This window comes from Uranotaenia lowii, chromosome 2, assembly GCF_029784155.1.
Source record: "Uranotaenia lowii strain MFRU-FL chromosome 2, ASM2978415v1, whole genome shotgun sequence".
Classification (NCBI taxonomy): domain Eukaryota; kingdom Metazoa; phylum Arthropoda; class Insecta; order Diptera; family Culicidae; genus Uranotaenia; species Uranotaenia lowii.
The window spans coordinates 178,132,418-178,156,371 of NC_073692.1; the positions used below are offsets into that span (position 1 = coordinate 178,132,418).

At 34.4% G+C, this 23,954-nt stretch overlaps 1 protein-coding gene across 3 annotated transcripts in view; it reads right to left on the bottom strand.

Moving 5' to 3' along the window:
* LOC129742336 (uncharacterized) overlaps positions 1-23,954 on the bottom strand; it is a 390,821-nt gene that overhangs the window by 29,131 nt on the left and 337,736 nt on the right. For 2 of the 3 annotated variants that reach the window (XM_055734229.1, XM_055734228.1), the window contains one exon: positions 7,334-7,861. In XM_055734229.1, the coding sequence (XP_055590204.1) occupies positions 7,334-7,861 (528 nt within the window). Of the gene's footprint in view, positions 1-7,333; positions 7,862-8,003; positions 8,196-23,954 lie in introns of those variants that run through there. The other variant, XM_055734227.1, reaches the window with a different exon arrangement.

Sequence of the window (23,954 nt, forward strand, 5' to 3'; positions counted from 1 at the left end):
TTAATTCTATCTGATTGATGTTTGTTCTACATTCTAATTCATTTAAACAAAATGTTCGATGAATAAATATAATAATAATAATAATAATAATAATAATAATAATAATAATAATAATCCAACCATGCTGTTGCATGATGCCCTGTTTGACGGTATTTATTTGTAACCATGACATTGAATTTTCTACATTTTGAAACTGTTCAGTACAATATGTCATCCACAATAAACTACATTTAAATACGTTAAGAGCAAAAAAATCTGTATAACTGGCAACACTGGTAGTCATTCGTCGCTATCATCAGCACTTCATGTTAGACTCAACTCTCTTCTTCCTTGAACCTTCGACCTGTACACACGAACTTAACATTTGGTCCTTCGAGCCGGATTAGTGGTGAAAGTGGTAATTATATTTCAAATATTTAATTTATTTCTTCAATATAGGTAATACAGGTGTTAAACGATTCGTGGATAATGTAAACAGAAGCTATTTCAAACATTTTCTATCAATTCAGCATTTTTCCAAATCATCCAATATGGCGGATCCTTTTGGAAAAAGTGCGAAAGCACGTTTGTGTTGCGCCATCTTGGAAAAAATCGGGAATTGATACAGAATATTGAGAAAAGAAAACTAATTAAATATCATTTGGAGAACATAGATTACGCGGGTCGGTATGTGAATATCGACAGCCGTAAATGATTGCCTTACCGGTTCATACGTATAATTACATGGAGAACACTCGTTAGAGCATTTGATGACTAAATAAGGAGAACATAACCTCAAACAAAGTTCGTCTATTCAACAGCGCAATGTCCGATTAAATTCAGGAAGTTCAATCACAATTACTTGAACCCGAACAACTGGTACAACCAGAAATGGAGAACTTGATTGAAGAAGGGGATCGATTGGTGGAAGCAGCAGCACCGACTGGCAACCCAACCCAACAAGTTTATGTGTTGCAATCTGAGTTTGACCGCTTGCTAAGTCAACGGAATCATGCAAGTACACGGATCGAGCATATAATAGAAACCATCAACGTATTCCAGGATGATTCAATTTTACTGGAAACCCGGCGAGACATGCTCAAGAAATGCTACGGCACGTTTGACACCGCTCAAAGTGCGTTGGAACAACTCAATCCTGATGAACATCAATCAAGAGACGCTATCGAGATAAAATATATAGCTGGTTTAGCTGCGTTCGAAAAGGCCATCATAAATAAACGCAAATCAAACGTAGCCAACCAACCCCAACCTGAGTTTTCTAGATTACCGAAAATGGAACTACCGATATTCCAGGGAGCAAGTGGACAATGGCTGGAGTGGATCGGTAAATTCAATTCAATGATTCACCACAAACCACTCCCAGCCATCCAGAAGTTGGAATATTTAAAGGCATCATTACGGGGAGCAGCACTAGGTGTTATCGATTCACTCCCAACAACAGATTCAAACTACGATATTGCCTATGAATTATTGAACCGTCGCTTTAACAACTCGAAGTTGCTAATACAACAGCACACGAGGGATTTGTTTGAACTCAAATCGATCGACGTCGAATCGGCATCTGCTTTAAGGGAATTGTTTGATAACGCAAGAAAGCATTTGCGGTGTTTAGAAATACTCAAACAACCAATTCAGGCATGGGACGCCATATTGGTACACCTGCTCTCAAACAAACTGGACAACAGCACCCGCAGACAATGGGAAACCACCGCCTCAGGTAGCACACCAGCTACATACGAGCAGTTGGAAAATTTCGTCTTAGACAGACGTCAGGTCTTGGACGCAGTTCCCACCAAACGAAAAATTCCAGTTGAAAGTGGACCGCCTGCAAAGAAAATTAAAACGGAGTCTCGATCATTTGTAGCTAGGTCGGACAGCAACAAGTGCCCGGTCTGCGATGGGAACCACTATGTAGCAACGTGCCAAGGTTATAGGATGAAATCCGTTGACGAAAAACTTCAAACAATAAGAAGATATTCACTGTGCTACAACTGCTTATCTGCCAACCACAATGCGGAAAAGTGTCGCAGCAGCGGATGCCGAAAATGCAACAAAAAACACCACACATCTATCCACAAGGATAATCGTCGTGAGTAAATTTGTTTATATTGTATTGTTTTTTCTTATTTTTCTTGTTCAATAATAAATCTTACAGAAAAGCCAACAGGGTGTAGTCATTCACAAACAGATGTTATGATCCCTACTGCCACTATATTGGTACTAATCGGAAATAAAACCGTACAAGGCAGAGTCTTACTGGACACTGGATCACAATCCAATTTTGCTACAAAGTCTTTCGTGTTACGTGCTGGAATAACTACCACACCAGCTCATATGACAGTAAAAGGGTTCGGTCAAACAGGCAGCTTGATACGGGAAAAGGCCACAATCAGTTTTAAAAGCAGATTCGCTAATTACTGCCAATCAATCTCGGTGTTTATTACCAACTCGATAACAGATCCAATCCCACAGACCGACATTCGAACGGACGATTGGGATCTATCTGACGTAAATTTAGGAGATCCCGAGTTCAATGTATCTGCACCAATTGATATTTTATTTTGAGTCTCCATGGTGATGAATGTTCTGCAAAACGGTAGTAAACAAATAGGTACCAACCTTCCACTTCTGCAAAAAACTCGTCTAGGATGGATTGTGGGCGGATCTACTTCAAGAATGGTTGCCCATCAACAAGTATCTGAGTTTATCAGTAATACTGCAACCGCCCTCACAAGATCGTGGAGTGAAGAGGAAATGGCTGTCGAAAGCTTATTTGCCAGTACAACATTCAGAGATCCAAGTGGCAGGTTTGCAGTGAGATTACCACTAAGAGAATCGAAAATACGCCTAGGTGATTCTCGAACATTTGCTTTAGACAAATACCTGAAACTAGAAGAAAGATTTCAAAGGGATCCAAAATTACATCAGCAATACAATACCTTTATGCAAACATATCTCGATCTAGGCCATATGGAAAGGATTGATAAGAAAGACATTAGCCACGATAGTCCTCATTTCTATTTTCCGCACCATCCTGTGTTTAAACTCGACAGCAGCACCACCAAAATGCGGACCGTTTTCAATGGATCTGCAGTCACTTCTAGCGGTCTCTCTTTAAATGATGTTTTGCAAACGGGTCCCACAATTCAAAGTGACTTAAGCAGCATACTTTTGAGATTTAGATGTCAGGCATATGTTTTAACTGGCAACATCCAAAAAATGTTCCGCCAAATAATAGTCAACGAAGAAGACCGTAAATTTCAGCTTATATACTGGCGATTCTCATTGGTCGAAAGGGTCGAAACATACCGACTGAATACGGTCACTTACGGTACTTGTTCTGCTCCGTATACCGCTGCGAGGTGCTTGCAGCAACTTGCCATTGAATTTCAAAACAAATACCCGGAAACTTCCCAAGCTCTACTCAAAGATTGTTATATGGACGACATATTGACTGGTCACAACAGCGAAAGTAAATTAATACAAATTAGAAATCAGCTGACTACGATTTTGGCTAGTGGTGGATTCGAACTTCACAAATGGGCATCCAACAAACAGGCGGTAGTCGAAAACACTGCAGAAAATATACAAACAAAAATTCTGGGAATAAATTGGAATACACTGAAAGACAACTTCACATTCAATTGCCAAGTTAATGTGGATACTATACCAACAAAAAGATTAGTGCTGTCGGAGGTGCAGAAAATATTCGATCCCCTCGGATTACTGAGTCCAATCGTTATTGTTGGAAAAATCCTTATGCAAGACATATGGTCAGAAAAGTTAAATTGGGATGATAAATTGCCAGATTCTATAATTTTTGAATGGAAAAGATTTTGCCACCAACTTGTCAACATAAGTTCCATTTCAATTCCAAGGTACATTCGCTCCTCTGGGAAGTTTATTGAGTTGCACGGATTTTCGGATGCTGCCAAGCGAGCATATGGATCAGCTATTTATATTCGAGCTACCACCGAAATCGGAACACAGATTGGACTCCTAAGTGCTAAGTCAAGAGTCACACCAAGCGGTAAAAAATGCAAACCAGAAGATGTTACCATACCACGTTCAGAGCTAAGAGCTGCTACGTTACTAATGGAACACATGGACAAAGTTTTAAGCGAGTTAAATTTTGAAGTTCAAAGTGTCCACTATTGGACAGACTCAATGGTAGTGCTGGAATGGATCAATAACCCAGTGAAACAATGGCCAGCGTTCATTATGAACCGTGTTACAAAGATAAGAGACAAATCTAGACCTGTAAAATGGCATCACGTAAGATCAAAAGATAATCCGGCAGATTTAATCTCGAGAGGGACGTCTGTTTCAAAATTATTGCAAACACCTATTTGGTGGACAGGTCCAACATTCCTCAAAGATCACAATAATGCTTGGCCGTATGAATTATCAACGTACGCTGCCCCTTCCATCACTACTGATGTACAAGATGTGAAACAAGAATCTGATATTTTCGGTATTAAGAACTATTCGAGTATCAATAAACTAAAACGAGTCGTCGCATATGTTCTTAGATTTGCTCAGAACTGCAAACGTAAACCAGAGGAACGCATTATAGGCCATTTAAATGTACAAGAGGTCACTAATTTATCATTTTTAAATTTGTGTTTACTAATTCAGTCCTTTTTGTATTGTAGATAAGACAAGCTGTTAACAATATCATTAAGGTGGTTCAAAATGAGCATTTCAGCAAGGAATTGCGTTGTTTAAAATTAAACAAACAAGTTACTACTCACAGCTCTTTGCTTACTTTAGACCCGTTCCTCGATAAATTAGGTATCATAAGAGTTGGAGGACGCATACAAGCTGCAGGAGTATCATACGACCAACGGCACCCTATTATACTTCCGTCAAAATCCAACCTTTCTACAATGCTAGTGAGAGATTACCATGTATCTACCTTGCATGCTGGCCCACAGGCATTACTTTATACAGTTCGTTTGAGATATTGGATTCTGAACGGGAAAAGTTTTGTGCGTAAGATCATCCATCAGTGCGTAACTTGTTTCCGTAGCAATCCCAAACCGGTCAAACAAATCATGGGTCGAATTCCCGAGGACCGAATTAATCCCGGTAGACCTTTTAAAGTATATGGAGTAGATTTCGGGGGACCGTTCAACATCAAAGAAAACTTCGTACGTACGCAGAAGACCATCAAGGCATATTTCGCACTCTTCATTTGTCTCCGAACTCGTGCAATACATTTAGAACTCGTAACCGGCTTGTCGAGCGCATCCTTTATAGCCGCATTAAGAAGATTTGCAGGAGTGCGTGGTCGCTGTTCCACCATATACTGTGACAATGCAACAAACTTCACCGGGTCCAAAACTGAAATTAAAGAGTTAATGAGAACATTCCGTGAACAAGTAGAACCCGATATCCAATCTTATTGCACCATGGAGGAAATCGAATGGAAATTTATTCCTCCGCGTTCACCCTCGTTTGGTGGCATTTGGGAAGCAGGGATAAAAAGTGTTGAATTTCACATCAAAAGAGTTTTGGGAGCCACGACACCAACTTATGAAGAAATGCTAACACTTTTGAAACAAATTGAAGGATGTCTCAATTCGAGGCCGATCTCCCCTATGTCTATGGATATTCAGGATCCGTGTCCATTGACACCGGGACATTTTCTCATCGGGGAACCAATGATATCAATGCCTGACGAAGATTTTTTATTGGCTCCGTCGAAACCATTATCCAGATTACAACTTATACAGAAAAATGTACAACTATTTTGGCGCCGATGGAGACAAGAGTATCTTAACAATCTACAACAGCGTACTAAAAGGATGGCGAATCAAGAACCTGATCTTCTAGTCGGGCAGTTATGTTTGATCAAGGAAGATAATCTTCCTCCATGTGTATGGCTCACTGGTCGTATAACTGAGGTTTATCCTGGACCAGATGGTCGAGTGAGAGTTGTTGCTCTCAAAACTATAAAAGGTTTAACTAAAAGATCTATTGCTAAGTTATGCCTTCTTCCTATAGAGCAGTAAACATTCGCGCGGGGGGAGTATGTTCAGTACAATATGTCATCCACAATAAACTACATTTAAATACGTTAAGAGCAAAAAAATCAGTATAACTGGCAACACTGGTAGTCATTCGTCGCTATCATCAGCACTTCATGTTAGACTCAACTCTCTTCTTCCTTGAACCTTCGACCTGTACACACGAACTTAACAGAAACATAATAAATGTATCCATTGGAAAAGGTAAAGTTTGATTTTTAATAAGCTCAACATCCAATACTTTCTTCAAAACTAGCGTAAAAGAATATTATGAAGGGTTTTAATAGTCCTCATTTCTCTATTAATATTCCTTAAACGTTATAAAAGTTATTAAAAGGTATTCAGTTTTGAGATTATTCTCATTAAATTATAAAAAAAAACAGACCCATTCGCAAAATCAGGAGCAAATAGTGTAATATTGTGTACGTGGATACATTGTTCCTCATATGTTAACATTAGAAACAATTAGTGCCAAATTAGGAACATCGACACACTTTAAAAAATTGATATTTTTCGTAGATTTAAGTTTGAAATGATTTTTTTAAACCATAAAAGAGTTCAGAAAAAAAGGGTGGAACTTAGTTGCTAAAAAATTGTATGTCTAAGAATTAAAGATTTGGCCTACTTATATCAAATCTAAAAACCTTTCACAAAATATAGCAAAATTAGGTTCACCCACCCTACTTTTCAATGGATTCAGATTTGTCAACATGAAGTGGTTATAACTTGGTTGCATGAAATACTGAGCTACTTCTTATACAAGCAGAACAGGAAGCTTAAGAATAAGCAAAACCTATAGCTAGAGGAAAAATTTATTTCAAGTTTGTTTGGATTTCCTACATGATTCAATATGCAATATTTTTTTCTTCCATGCAAGAAAACCTATGGAAGTCAATTTTTGCAGCGGTTTACACGGTCTGTACAATATTTTAGTACCTTACCCCCTGTGGTTTCATAATATTTCCAGAACAATCCGAAAATTTATCCTCAACGATATAGTTTTTTGTAGAACAAAAGTTGTTTGTGATAATGAATTGAAGTTTTTGTTAACTATTCAGCAATGGTGAATGATTTATAGGCACCTGCTGGTTTTACTGTTTGTATTGAACGTCACCCTGCTTATTGTATTCAACCCGTTTAATTAAGTAATAACGGATGATTTCATGCTGTTCCCAAGAACCCATTCAGCCAGCACGATTTACTCCAAGCGTGCATTGTATCTTCTGACTCATATTCTCACTTGTACTTAGTTTAAGTTAGTAAGACAGCTAATAAGAACAATACAGAGCCATTAAACTCACCTGCGTTCCCAGTCCGCTGAAGAAGCTTTCCACCTGAGCTCGCTCGTATTCGGTTATCATGCCGTTGTCCAGGCTAATCACATCGAGCTTCCCGGGTCCTCCTCCCCCGCTCACTACATAGTCTACCTGGTCCAATCCCCCAGGCCCGGTATCGTCTTCGTCGTCATCTTCGTTGATAAAGTTCCCGTTGTTGGCCAGTTGCTGCTGAATCTGATGCTGCCGCTGCTGGTGCAGACTTTGGTGCAGATGATGATGATGATGATGGTGATGGTGGTGATGACTATGACTATGACTGTTACTGCTGGTCGAGCTACTTCCGCTGCTACTGCTACTACTTCCGGAACTGCTGCCACTGCCGGAATTCTGACTCGGCAACGAGTGTGATTCCGAATTGTCCAGGGACCACTCCTGGATGACTTCGCATATTTCCGAGGCCGATCCGTCCGAGCTGTCCGATTTGTGTGATGGTCCACTGCAATGGTCGCTCATGGATTCCAACCGGTGCCGGTACTGCTGGAGGTGTGCCATCTGCAAAACATTAACAAGAAAAAACAATCATTGGTTAGCCAAAGAGTGAGAAATCAGTGTGTTTATATTTCTATCCGACGACGCCATGCCGTCGTTGTCAAGGTTTTATCTCTCTCTTAGCTTTCGCACTAATAACACTAACATGTTTGGGTCGAGGCACTAGTTTTCGCATTATCACGGTTGTCTAATTAGCCCCAAGCCTCGAAATGGAACAGGAACTGGATCAGGTCACGGCCGGAAGGGCGGAATGGGAACCCCGAAAAATAAACCTAATAAAAATGGATACCACCCAGACTGAGTAGTGTCAATGATTTCCCGCCGATTCGTACGGAAAGCGAGCACTCTATCTACTAATGGAGTGACCTTTTTCTGCCAATTGATAACCGAAGCTAGCAAGGTTTGCTTTCAATGAACGCTATTCCAAGTGGGGTGTGAGCATGTTTCGGCGTCGTATCGTATAGATAAGCTTCAACAGAGATAGTCAGACGATTGTGTAGAATGTGTCGCTGCAATCCGTTAAATCATACCCTCGAAGTTTCATTCTTGAAGGAACCAAGCTTGTATTAGTATTTTCCCAGAAAATTACGTTCGGAAATGTTGATTTAGTGTAGGGCATGGAGCCGATGGAGCGTTGTTTTGGTATGACTAAGAGTGCGGAAATGGATAAAATTTTCCATTGAATCTATGATAAACATTCGTAGGTATCAGTTTTGACATTGAGCAATTGAGACATTGAAAACCAAAAATCCAAATATGATACAGATTCTTCGGTCTCGGTGATGAATTTTTATCTTAGTTTGTATTCTCTGTTTGCTTTTTTAAGATTAAGAATAAACATTATTTTTCAGACCTTATGATCCGCATACATATAAAGCTTAGTTCCTGTCCTTAGCAGCCTGTCAAGAGTATTTAATGGTTAAGGAAAAGAATATTTACGTGGAAATGATTTTGGCAAAAAATGGGGTTTTTCGACGATTCGTATTAAAATATGGTATTGTTATTGCCATGACAAAAATCTCTATTTAAATGTTTATAATTAATGAATTTTTTAAAATAGTTCATGTTTACAAAGCGTTTTCGAAGTGCCAGTGCTCCAAAAAGAAATAAAAGGCTAACAATAAATGTCCATTTACTCTGATAATGGACTTGGATTTATGCCTTAGACACTTGTGACATATCTTTAAGTTTCCGAAAAACATATAAAAAAAACTAAACAAAAAAAGTGATAAAAATATGTTCGGACGACAGCATTTTGACAGCTCCAGATCAAAATTTTGAAAGGGCACAAATAGATTTTTTTTTATTAACAGAAACATGTATGCAATAGAATTGGTTTTATCTTCTTAATCTAAACCAAAAAATAAAAAAAATCTTTCGATTCTAAATGAATAATCGGAATGCGATATATTTCCCCGATATAACATTCCCTTTTCATTATTTTTTTTGCCTTTCTTTCAGAAAGGTTTAGTTATCGGTCGATTTGGGAGATCATTTATTGTGGGTCTTAGATATATCTTTATAGGTACCTATCGAATCAGCTTGACGAGTTTTGTCGATGTCAGTGTGTATTAGTGTGATTTTTTGTGAACTTTGTCCACGCGTTTTTGCGAAACTGGGCAGTACAATAAAAATGATTTTTATCTCAAAAAATGGATTTTTTTCCCTCTTCAATGTATAAAAGAAAGGAAAAAAACAAAATAGTTAGAAAAATAAATTTTCATAGTAATTATCATCAAATCATCACTCAAAAAAACGTGTCAATTTGGCTTGCTAGCCACAACCAGCGACCACTAAAATCAAGATTATCGTATATATGACGTCAAATTATACATGACGTCATATACACGATGGGCGCGCTCGCTGTGATAGTGGTAAAAGTTACAACCTTCACTCCCAGTCATGATGTCTTGATGACGACAAAACCGAGCGAGAGGAAGGAGTAGAAGAGTTTTATAAAATTTCTAGCATTGAATTTAAATTTATCTTTTGTATCAGATCAGTGTTAAGCGAACCGGTTTAAAAAAAATTAGAGCCGAGGTTCCAAAACTATATAATGTTAATATGGATTTTCTTAAAGAGGTACAACCCCGAACTTACCATATTCAATCGATGGGTGTAGCGTTCAACACCGCATTCTTCTGCAGCGATGGCTGGCTTTGATACTACAACGCAAGCGGGAATCTGTCAGATAGTTTTGTAGTAAGTTTGAAAAAGGGCGAACGCGCCAAATGTAAACAAACCTAGCGTAACATTTCATAAAAACGAAACTATCAGTTAGCTCGGAACAAAAAAAAAACGCTTTTGAAATTTCGGAACATCTTATCAAATCCTATTTAAAAAATTGACGCTATCTATTGGCCCTACTCAAATAAAAAAAAACCTGTTCCAACGAAAATGCATCAACAAAAGGTTTCACCCAATTTAATTTTATCAACTGTTTTAAAGTTAAAAGTGATTTTTTTGTACAGACGCGTTAATTTCAAGATGTTGAATTCTCTGGACTTTTAAGTATTTCTGATTTAAAACTTAATTTTGAAAAAATCGGGTCTTATAGTGAGTTTTAAAATTCAAATCAAAATCCAAAAATTTAGATGCAATCCAGCGCTAGACGATTTACAAAACAAATTTACAAAACTGAAATAATTGACAAAAATGACAAAATAGTCAATTACAACAAAAATGACATAATTGTTTAAATTTTCTTAAATTACAAAGTGGACCAAATTTACACAATTGACAAAATTGATAAAAATTACAAAATTCACAACATTTACAAACTTTTATCATGTTTTAACAAACCTGATAAATTTCGCAAATATGGCAAAAATTGACAAAAATTTGCTTAAATTGAACAATTTTGAATGGCTTGACATAAATGATAACATTTACAAATTTGGCAAAACTGGATAGATAAAATGAATATAAATCAAACAACTGAAAAAGTTTTCAAAATATGCAAAATTGACAGAATCAATATAGAAAAAAATTATACAAATTTACAAAACTGACATAATTTACAAACATTTCAAAATAGTCTATAATTACAAAAATGACATGATTGTTAAAATCGTCAAAAATTACAAATTGGACGAAACTTACATAGTTGACAAAACTGATAAAAAATACAAAATAAAAATGACAACATTCACAAACTTGATAAATTTTACAAACCTGACAAATTTTGCAAATATGGCAAAAAATGTGCCCTTTTCAAAAATCGACCTTTCGTTGCGCGTCAATCGTTGGCATACCCAGTATCTCATTATTTTCTTCCAATAAGATTCTATGTTCCCTATTTTCTCGAAACAGCTTTCGCCCTTTACAAAAATGAACCAACATAGAAATCAAAGTTTTTAGCATAACTATCAGGGGCAATCTTACTGGTAGACATTTAAGGGGCAATTGGGTTGAGCTAGTTACCAAAAATTTTTATGTTTGGCTTGCAAACAAAGTGATCCGTGATTCAAACAGCAATTTCACTGTTATCAAGCGCACACATAATATTTTAATGCATTTTGATGATTATTGATTTAAATTTTACATTTTCGTCAGTTTTGTCATTTTTGTCATTTTTTTCAATTTTGTTATTTTTTTTATTTTTTGCCAATTTTGTATAATCATTTTATTAAGTTTTCTTTTTCATCAATATTGACAATATGTTTTATCAATTTTGTCAATTTGGCCAAAATTGTCAATTTGGATGGTTTTTTTTTCTGTTTCATCAATTTGACCCTATTAATAAAATTGAAATAAATTGACAAAGTTGACAAAATTGAAAAATTGGCATAATTGAAAAATTGAGATAATTGAAAAAATTGACCAAATTTACAGAACATATTGGCCAAATTGATGAAACAGAAAAAAAACTGTCCAAATTGACCATTTTGGCCAAATTGACAAGATTGGACAAAATTGAATAAACAAAATTGATAAAACATATTGTCAATATTGATGAATTAGAAAATTGAAAAACTTGATTATACAGAATTGGCAAAAAAAACAAAATTGAAAAAAAATTAAAAATTGACAAAAATGATAAAAATGACAGAAATCACAAAATTTTAGCGTACCTCTCAGGGACATTCTTACTAGTATACAAGTAAGAATGCCCCTGAAAGGTATGCTAAAAACTTTGATTTCTATGTTGATTCATTTTAGTAAAGGGCGAAAGCTGTTTTGAGAAAATCGCGTTGAAAGTAATTAGGTTTAAAATATAGGTCTTCAAACAGTACTTTTTCACCCAGCTGATAATTCGATTTCTTAACATTTGGCCGCACGCCCTTTCGAAAAAAAAATGATACCACTGTTGCTCTCATGCTGGGTAGGGAAAATAGAATCTTATTGGAAAAAATAATGTGATACTAGGATCAACTCATCTAGCAGTAGCATTTATCCTGACAAGTTAAAGACAAAAATCAAAAATAAATATTTTAAATATTGTGGAGTATAAGTTTTTGCATCATTCAATTCCACTTTCCGTTCCAAATGTCCTTTTCCTATGAAATAACTGACATATAATCGTTTTTCAATTCAATTGGATAATGTCATCATCATTACAATTATTAATCTCTTTGTCTATAATTTAATATCTTTTATTAGATAGCATTTCATATAAAGTTTAATACTGACAAATTACGATAGAAAAAAATGAGACAAATGAAAAAGTAGATAGACATAATTGACAAAATTGACAAAAATTTCAAAATTGACTATACGTCAGAAATGAAAAAAAAATCTATGTTGACAAAGTTGCGAAATTGACAAAATTGACAAAATTGCAAAATTGTCCAAATATAGACAATTGACAAAATTGATTTAACTGACTAAATTGACTGAATTTACTAAATTTACTAAATTGATTACCTAGGCTAAATTGACAAAATAGCCTAGATTGACTTAATTTACAAAATTGACAAAACTATCCAAATGGACAAAATGGTCAAAATTTACAAAATTTATAAAATCTATAAAATTTATAAAATTTATAAAATTTACAAAATTTTTAAAATTTATAAAATTTATAAAATTTATAAAATTTATAAAATTTATAAAATTTATAAAATTTACAAAATTTATAAAATTTATAAAATTTATAAAATTTATAAAATTTATAAAATTTATTAAATTTATAAAATTTATAAAATTTATAAAATTTAGAAAATTTATAAAATTTATAAAATTTATAAAATTTATAAAATTTATAAAATTTATTAAATTTAAAAAATTTATTAAATTAATAAAATTTATTAAATTTTTAAAATTTATAACATTTATAAAATTTATAAAATTTATAAAATTTATAAAATTTATAAAATTTATAAAATTTATAAAATTTATAAAATTTATAAAATTTATAAAATTTATAAAATTTATAAAATTTATAAAATTTATAAAATTTATTAAATTTATAAAATTTATAAAATTTATAAAATTTATTAAATTTATAAAATTTATAAAATTTATAAAATTTATAAAATTTATAAAATTTATAAAATTTATAAAATTTATAAAATTTATAAAATTTATAAAATTTATAAAATTTATAAAATTTATAAAATTTATAAAATTTATAAAATTTATAAAATTTATAAAATTTATAAAATTTATAAAATTTATATAATTCATAAAATTTATAAAATTTATAAAATTTATAAAATTCATAAAATTTATAAAATTTATAAAATTTATAAAATTTATAAAATTTATAAAATTTATAAAAATTTATAAAATTTATAAAATTTATAAAATTTATAAAATTTATAAAATTTATAAAATTTATAAAATTTATAAAATTTATAAAATTTATAAAATTTATAAAATTTATAAAATTTATAAAATTTATAAAATTTATAAAATTTATAAAATTTATAAAATTTATAAAATTTATAAAATTTATGAAATTTATAAAATTTATAAAATTTATAAAATTTATAAAATTTATAAAATTTATAAAATTTATAAAATTTATAAAATTTATAAAATTTATAAAATTTATAAAATTTATAAAATTTATAAAATTTATAAAATTTATAAAATTTATAAAATTTATAAAATTTATAAAATTTATAAAATTTATAAAATTTATAAAATTTATAAAATTTATAAAATTTATAAAATTTATAAAATTTATAAAATTTATAAAATTTATAAAATTTATATATCTGTGCATCGCTTTCCACAGGGCTATTTTGTTGATATAAGAACCGGAAAATCGCGTTTATCAGGCACCCTGCTCAAAAACGGCCGAGGCCTCCTGTTAAGGTGGTGTTCGTGCAGAACTGTCAATATATTCTAATAGCCGGTATCGAGGCTATGAGACAGATGATTTATGATGGACGACAAAACTAATGAGAAACCCTATTACAAACAAATTTCAGTGTTTGAATCCTATTATGTGTCTGCTAGTGCAAGGTCCATAGCATATTGAAGTTAACCAGCGAATACCCAGTGAACATTTTGGTGTGTATATTTCAGTTGTTCCTAAGATATACATTCTTTTGTACAACCTGAAAAAGTTGTATAGAATATTCTATATGAGCCTGTACGTACCAAAGTGGAGGCAATATACGGACCAAATTTTGCTAACCTTGAAAATATACTTTGGATTGCGTTTTCAACAATTTGCAACTTTGCTTTGCACAAAATCTTCGGATTGTACAACTTTAAACTTTCTATTGCCTGTCTTACAATTTGATTACAATGATCTTTTTGCAGGTAGCCTGAGGTTTGTACAACTTTCTTCACCATTTTATACAATTTATTGTTACTGTATCCCAAAGCAATTATATTTTTTCCTTATTACGCTTTTACTATGAATCGCCGTGAACATAAATACAATAGAATTTAATGTTTACTGCGAAAACAAATTGAACCATATACAACTTGATGTGTCTCTTTTTCCCTCAGTCTCGAACTCACAACGTTCCGATCCCTGTCCTTCGATACTTCCTCTGCGCCATTTCATGTTGATACAATCAAACAAATTTGTTCATGTACATTTTAGAGTTCCGTTTAAAAATCAGTTGATCGTATAAAATACCACTGACTCCATCATTTCGGACTCCAAATCTATTTAAAGATGCCGTTTTTTGATTTACAACTTTAAAGAATCTCATAGACGATTCTATTATAACCAATAATAGTATTCAGCGCTGTGCGATTTTAACTAGCTATTTACTGTATCGTTAAACGATTCGACAATCTGCAATACATAGATGCCATGGAACACTAGACTGAGTCGATTTGGGGTCATTTTTGAATTTCTCAAACCCTGGGGTCTTAAAAGCTCCGTTTGGGTCCAACAATCAACCATGAATTTTTGCAGAATTTTTAAGTAACGTTTACAAGAGTAAATTTGAACTTTTAGGTTTTTATGGGAAAATTTAATATGCTTATGCTTATGCTTATGGTTTTCGTGCCAATTTATAAATTCTTGTAAGGAAATTTTTCGCTGAACAACTTTGTTGAATAACATAACTTCGTATCTCTTTAGACAAAAAAGCTATTAGCTGTTTAACAGGTGTATGTCTTTTGGCATTGATAAACAGTAAATTCAATTGACACCACTGCTGGGTGCCTAGCGAGATATTGCATGACCACTTTTCATGCAGTACCTCGCCAGGCGGCGGCAACGCTATTCAAACCGTATGGAGCACATCCCTCAGATTTCCCCTCAGATTTCCCCTTTTTTGACAGATTTAAGCTTTTTTCTTCAGATTTGAGCTTTCATCTCCTATGCCCTCAAGGCAAAAAAAGCATAAATCTGAGGAAAAAAAAGCTTAAAAACGAGAATCACCAAGACTTGTTTAAAAGATGTTGGTCACACGATACATAGACAAATCGTGTAACGTTGCCGCCGCCTGTACCTCGCGTGGCACAAGCAGTGTTATAAATTGAATTTATTGTTTATCAATGTCAAAAGACATACACCTGTTAAACAGCTAATAACTTTTCCGTCTAAAAAGATTCGAAGTTATGATTTTCGACAAAGTTGTTCAGCGAAAAATTTCCTTACAAGAATTCATAAATTGGCACGAAAACCATAAGCAGGCTTGGTTCCACAGAAGAAACAAAAACGATGTTGATTTTTCAGTACGAAAAAATCAATTTTCCCATACAACCCTAAAATTTCTAATTTACTCATGTAAACGATACTCAAAAATTCTGCAAAAAATCATGGATGAGTTTTGGACCAAAACGAAGCTTTTCAGACCCCAGGGTTTGAGAAATTCAAAAATAACCCCAAATCAACTCAGTTTAATAGGACACTTCGTGGGGCAATAGTAAATCTTTTTCTGTCGGAGATGTCTAATAAGCAGCATATGATTTTATGGATTCGTTTATCACAGAACCGGATTTTTTGAAGCGTCGCCAATTTTTTTGCAAACGCCGACTGCATGTGCCACTTGTTTCATTTTTATTCTTAATCAAAACAGCCTTTATTTTTGCAACAAAATTCGTCAAGAATTTCCAATTTTTGCAATTGTTGACATAAGCTGATTACGATATTACTTAGCATAGGAATGGCATCATTAACAATTATTTACCGATTAAGTTTATCTCAATAAGCGACTTTGAATGACAAGTACGAATAGATTGTTTAAATTCCATTATACGATATTCTTACAATTACTGTACGACCTTTCATGTAAATAATATGTCATCATAGATCGCAAGCATGAAAGATTGCTTGTACAGTGGGATTGAATATTGAGCTTTACACAATTCTACTGCGATTCAAAACAACTTTATTGATCTTTCTATTCGATTTACAAAATGTTATTGTATATAATGAACTATACAAACCATAAACGATTAAATATAACTTGGTTAAGGGAGGGGGAGGGGGGGGTAGGGTCTAACGGTTAAAAAAAAACACCATTTTCACGATTTTTTTCTAGAGCTATCGTTTAAACAAATGTATTAAATTTTTTTGCATTATACAAAGCATTGTTAAAAGAACATTTAGTAATTTTTTCGTAGAAAAATATTGAAAAATGAGCCGGTGACAGAGCACTTTCGAGGATGCCTTTAAGAAAACAGGATTTGCGGTGGACACTTTATTTCAGCGCAGAATCATCTGAAATCAAAAAATCCGAGCAAGATCCGCCATTTTTTATCTGTAAAATCTCCCCAAAGTAAAAAAAAAAGAAAGGCGTTGGGGTCTGGTATTTTATATGTAGAAAATATGTTCCAAATTTGAAAAGAATCGGATAAGTAGTTTTCAAATGACGATGTCCACGGACTTTAAAAATGTGCTTTCGAGAAAAACGCGTTTGAAGTTTCTGCTCTTGCTTTCTTGCAGTATTAGATAGGAGGAGATAAAGACCTATAATTTCTACAGTTTTGCTTCAATTGACTTGAAAATTTGACACAACATTGTTGAATTTTTTTACAATAAGAAAATAAAAAAATTAAAAAATCGATTTTTTGAAAGTGTTAGACGCTACTCCCCCCCCCCTTAACGAAGTAATGCTTGTTTTATTGCTGGGTAAGAAAGGGCAAATAACACATATTTAAAACGACTCCGGTCAAGTGTGATAGCAGATTCGAATTTCCGAGAAAATATCTCATAATGTATTTCAGGTCACTATAACTGCGTCTTCGAAATTTTCGGGGTTATTATTAAATATTTTCCCATTGTTCAATGTATTGACACAAACTTTATGTTGCTTATACTTGCCCTAACAGTTTGTTTAATTATTTGAACTAACTTTATCAGAGAACCCAGTTGGGGAAAACCATTCAAGAAGCATCAATTGGTTTCCCCGATAAGCTCTTATCTAACGAATCTTAGCAATGCAAACATGATTGAAAATAAGTAGTAGGTACACAATTGATTGATTGAATTTGTCTCGAGTTTCTCGCAATCTATCATCGTTTTCGATATCTTCTAATTTCATTATCAGAAGCTTTGATGTTTTTATTAACATTTTGAGAAAAACAAATACATACCTTTATAAAGATAGTTTAAAAACGACGAAAATTCGTTGAGATTGACAACTTGAGAAATCGGCAAAATTAACACGAGATATTCAATAAGAGTCGGTGGACAAGGATGTAAGTCAAATCAAATAAGTAAATAAAGAATTTCACATCTTTCCATATTCTTGATGAAAATATAAACAGTAAAAACCCTTCATTGAACGAACAGTTCGTCTTTGACATAAAAGTATTTAGAAACGTGACAGAATGCTGTTCCGAGATAAGAACGGATTCGATAAGTGCAAAGCTGATTGAAGCTTACCTTCCTACTTCACAAGTTTTCTGTCCGCAGAATCCGTCCGACGGAAAGGGGATGTAAAGTTTGTGTTCTTTTCAAATGTTACAACAACGCAATTTCCTAGCAAGCACTCTGCTTGTTCTGTTGAAGATTTTGAAGGACCTGGCTGTGTCTACAACGTCATCCTAGCTAGACTGTGGCTGACAAATGCAGTCAATGGAAGCTCAGACAGAGCAGATGCACATCCATCATCTTCATCTCCTTCGTTAGCCGGCGAAATGTGCTATTTCATCAAACGACACTGGCAAAATGACAAAGAGGTTTTGTGGAATAAAAGTAAGAGAGACATTAATGATAGAAAAAAAAGTTACCTTCTAGGTAGGTTTGAAACTTTATTTCAATTCTGTCGGTGGCAGTAGCGAGCATTCTCGACGACTTTCCACTTCATCGAAGATTGAAGTGATCACTCAACGGGGCGTTTTGAGAAGCTTTTCGAGAAGGGTTTGGCTGCCCTGAGACGGGAAGCATTTTAAAATTACTAAATGAAGTGCTCTCGGTGGCTTGCGATCTTTGAACATTCAACACTAACTAAACGTATTGGGAAAAAATATCTTCTACTACAGGTTTTTTGATGGTTTTGCCACTAAGTATGATCCAAATGAATAAATTAAATATATCTTGTTCAGAGATACTCATCTTGAATGTTTCTATGCAAATCGGAGGTCGTCAGCAAAGAACCTGTTATCAAAGCGTTGAAATGTACTTTTTCAAATCTTCCACACATATTTCTCACACGGGAACGTGCTTCCGAAATTTCTTCGCTTTTCCACATTTTCCACATTCTCCACCATCCCAAAGGCTTAAAGTCAACCGAAGAAACTTTCGCTTCCTTCAACTATCCAAACGGACCCCTGGCCATTGCATCGGAAGAAGTTGCCTCAATTTGCTCGGTAAATTATCCTACTTGAGAGCAACTCGGGGCAAGAATAATGGCCCCGAAAGTGTGAAGGAAATCATTCCCGGTGCAAACGTGTGCGGAAAATTTATCGTTGAATGATAGAAAAAAGGGAAAAAAAGTTCAAATTATGACCGGGTAATGAAAATTAATCCAAGTTTCATGATAATTAAGTTCGTTCGGAAGAAAACTTGCTCAGTTGTAGTTGTCCGCTTACTGAAGATGTCATGAGAGTTTACTGTAGATTTTAGTTCATCTTTTAAGTCCTGTTGTTGATACAAGAAGAAAAAAACTGCTGTAAACATTGTTTTGAAGTTATATCATGAAATTTTTTATTTCTCGAATTAATAATTCTTTTTTACCTGTTCTGCACTTATCTTGAAAATAAAAACTGCATTTTTAGTTAAACGTTCACGTTTTTCTTTTCTAATAATGGGTGATCATGTATTCAGAAGATATGGAAGCTAGGAAATACCGAAATTTAGCAATCTAAGTTTCAGAAACCGCTGGACTTAATTTTACAAATTTAGTATCTTTGAGTTAATAAAAAGTGATGCGTTCAATTTTGTAGAATAAAATTTCATTAACAAATTTATAACATTTGAGTGTAACACAATAGCGGCGAACGAAAAAACAAGACATGTTTCTCTTTTTGAACCGCGATGTGTTAAATTATATCAAGCTTCGAAGGATGAGACATTGAATGCTGACTGATTGGAATTTCATGTTCAGTTATGACTTTTTTTTATATCTGCCTGTCTTTTTAGGATTTCTGCGAATTTTATGCTGCAGCTCTGAAAAACCTAATACCTTTAGTTACAGTGGTGTTCGAAATAATGGCGCTGCAAGTCCTAATGTAAAATGCTATAAAGTTTAATTAATTTATTCCATAATCATAAAAAATATTACGGATGTGTGTATTCGAAAATGCAAAATATAGGTAATGGATTTTTTTAACCCTTTCATGCATAGTGTTGATCAAAAACAACAGTAATCAAAATCCAAATATCTCGGAAACGCGTGGATTTTTTTGAGTGATGAATTGACAAAAATGTTTTAGAGATTAAAAGGAATTACCCTATGACATTTTTATTACCATATTTCAATTTTCATTCAAGATATCGAACAAAGTATGCGAAAAAATAGCAATTTACTTACTTACTTAATGATCCCGCGCCGATCCTCCGGTGCATAGGGCCGTGGTAAAAGACCTCCACTGTTGACGATCCGGAGCCAGCGTCTTCACCTGGTCCCAGTCAAGATTCTCGTCGACAGTTCGGATTTCAGCGGCTAGGCTTCGCCGCCACGAGTTTCTGGGCCTGCCTCTTCTTCGATGACCTTCTGGATTCCAGTCAAGCGCCTCTCTGCAAATCTCGTTTTCATCTTTTCGCAGCGTGTGCCCAATCCATCTCCACTTTCGTTCCCGAATCTCGATTTCTAGCGCCCTTTGATGACACCGGCGATGTAGTTCCTCATTCGAGATCCAGTTGCCAGGCCACCAAGCGCGGATGATGTTCCGCAGGCAGCGGTTTACAAATACTTGCAGTTTTCGCGTCGTCACCGCATATGTGCACCAAGTTTCGCACCCGTACAGCAATACGGATTTGACGTTTGAGTTGAAGATTCGGATTTTCGTTCGTAGAGAGATCTGGCGTGACCGCCAGATGTTTCGGAGACTCGCAAACGCAAATCGGGCCTTTCTGATCCGGGTTTCGATGTCTTTCCTGGTACCACCATCAGGCGTTATCTGGCTACCAAGATACTGGAAGCACTCCACTTTCTCAACTTGTTGCCCAGCTACCATGAAACTGGAGGGATTTCCTGTGTTGATCTCCATCGACTTGGTCTTTCCGACATTGACTTTGAGACCTGCTGCCTTGGAGCTTTCGGTGAGGTTGTCGAGTTTGCTCTGCATGTCCGGTTGTGTTTGGGCGAGCAAAACAATATCGTCAGCCAGGTCAAGGTCGTTCAGTTGCTCCATTGTTAAAGGATTCCACGGCAATCCTCGGTTCGGTGCACAGTCGATCGATCCAGTCAGAATCTCATCCATTACGATGAGGAAAAGTAGCGGTGATAAGATACATCCTTGTCTCACTCCAGCAGTTTTGGTTCGGGATGCGGGATTGGTTCGGACAAGACACCATCGTGCAAGACCTTGCACGAAAATGCCTCGTATTGTGCTTCGATGAGATGGACTAGTTTCTCTGGGACCCCTCGTCGCCTTAGAGCTGCCCAGATGTTTTCATGATTAAGTCGGTCGAATGCTTTTTCGAAATCAACGAACACCAGCAGAAGAGAGTCCTGGAATTCGTTGATTTGTTCCAGTATGATTCGTAGCGTTGTGATGTGGTCCACACATGATCGTCCGGATCGGAATCCAGCTTGTTGCCGTCGGAGTGTAGCGTCGATTTTCTCCTGGATCCTGTTCAGGATCACTTTGCAGAGTACTTTGAGGGTTGTACAGATCAACGTTATGCCTCGCCAGTTACCGCACTCTGTCAGGTCTCCTTTCTTCGGGACCTTAACGAGGATACCCTGCATCCAGTCGGCCGGGAATGTTGCAGTATCCCAGATGTCAGCGAAAAGACGGTGCAACATTTGTGCTGAAAGGGCAGGGTCGGCTTTCAGCATTTCAGCAGGGATGCAATCGATCCCAGGTGCTTTGTTGGATTTCATGTTTTTGATTGCAAAATAGCAATAATCTAATTTATTTATTTTGTTGAAAGAAGTAGTTTTTGGATAATTGCTGTTTCTCTTCAGATTTGGAAATTCTATCACATTTTTTAAACTCAATCAATCATAAACACGTTGCTGAACCAAATTGCTATGGATTGGAAGAAACTAGTAAAATCGTATTGAAATGAATTAAGATTTTCACAAATTATTTTTCAACTTTGATGGGCAATAACTTTTATAATGCTGACAATAACGACTTCAAATCTGTTCTGTTGTGGTATTCGAATTAAAATGTTATTATTTCACTTAGAAATGTTTATTTCACACCAATATTTTACTTTAATCAAGAAGAAAATGTGAAAATGGTTTAATCAAGCAAAAATTAATTCATTCCAAAAATCATAAACGTTGAACTACGCAAAAATATTGTACATTTCTCACTATCGTCACATACATCAAAGAAAATAGATATAATTCCCAACTCACAACATTTTCCAAATATATTTCAACAGACATTCTTTGCACAAACATCAGCACCACTTTCTGAGGGAAAAGGTAAACATTCCTTACAAATTGTGTAAAATAATGGAAACATAAACGTTCACAATGTTCTTAAGTTGATAATGTATTTCAACAAAAAAAGTGTAGGAAGTTATTTATAATTGAAAAAAAAAAATATTAGACCCTAGGTGAGGCAAATGGAAATTTGTTGCAGCATTTTTTTCATTTTTTGACAACAGATTGAGCAGTTTTTTTTAAATGTTTTAACCGTTTAAGATAAAAGTTCATGCCCAAATCAAACAAAACTAATTAAACTATGGTTTTATTTATTAAGAATGCTCAGTTTGATGAAATTTGCAAAAAAAATTTAATGAAAAACTACCTGATAGACTTAAAAAGAGTTTTTATAGTAATCAACTTCAAGAAATAAAATTCGCTACTCATTCACTGGTTGGTGATTTAATCAGAGCAATATGACATTTGGGCGTTTTTTTCTGTTTTCCATCCCTGCATTAAAGCAATTTACGACCAAAACTCATTCGTGGTAAAGCTTCTCGCGGTACATTCAGAAGAAAATGAATAATCTTATTTTGTCAAAAACACAATAAAAAACTAAACATTTTGGGTTTCGAACATGGTGGAATCGACGAGGACTAGTGGAAAGTTAATTTTGAGCCAGTCTAATGTTGAAAATACTTAAAAATGTTTTTTTTTCGATTCTCTCGATATGCTAACATGTCCGCGGTGAAAATCGGGGTAATCGATATTTAAATATTTTAGGAGGTTTTAAAACTCTGAGACATGTTCAAAGTTCATCTTTTAACTACTCCACATTGATTCCATTATGTTACAAAACAAAATTGTTTCGTTTTTTTTTGAGTTATTGGCGGAAGAAGATATGCCATTTTCTCCTGAGGTGTACCGTAGCCTTTCTTCTGTTAAATTTGTACATAATAATTCGAAGCGTTGAACTAAAATTGAGAAATAAACTAAGCTAACTGCAAGAAAATCAGGATAGAAAAAATCTTAAAACCGGAATATGATACAAACCGCTGGACCAAATCACACAAATATGGTATTTGAGGTTTGTTAAATTTTGAAGAAGATTATTTCATTATAAATTTTGAAAATTTTGAGCGTTCTTTAAAGTGTAATAATCACGCTGAGATTGGAAATTTAAAATCAAAAGAGTCGCATAGAAAATAGGGTTTTGATACTTTGATCTTTTGAAGTCAAAATAAGCGGTTCGCGTGTAGAAAAATAAGAAAAGTTATATTGAATAAAATATTGATTTGACAATCGCACAAATGCCACAATCGCACTGCGCATGAAAAAATGGGCACCCTCACGCTAGTTTTAATTTAACCATATTTGGTTGAAAAATAACCATATTTTACCAATAAAATGACTTATGGGAGAGAAGTTCAAATATGGTTATTTTCTAACCATCAGAAATTTTGGAGAAGAAGCTGAAATATGGTTATTTTTTAATCAAAAGAAATTAAGGAGATGCTGGAACGGTTATTCGAAAAAATGGGATTTATAAGAAAATTTTCGAGGATTGAGTCGTTTTGGGAGATAATTTGTTTTAGTTTATTTTATTATGCTTTTTTTTAACGTGAAAATGTCTTTCCTTGGTCGCTCTTACCCCGACAAGAGTCGTGTCGGTGTCGATCGGATCCGAATTTAAAGATTCTAAATCCAACCCTTCATTTTTTTCCGGGCTGCCGTGGGGTTGG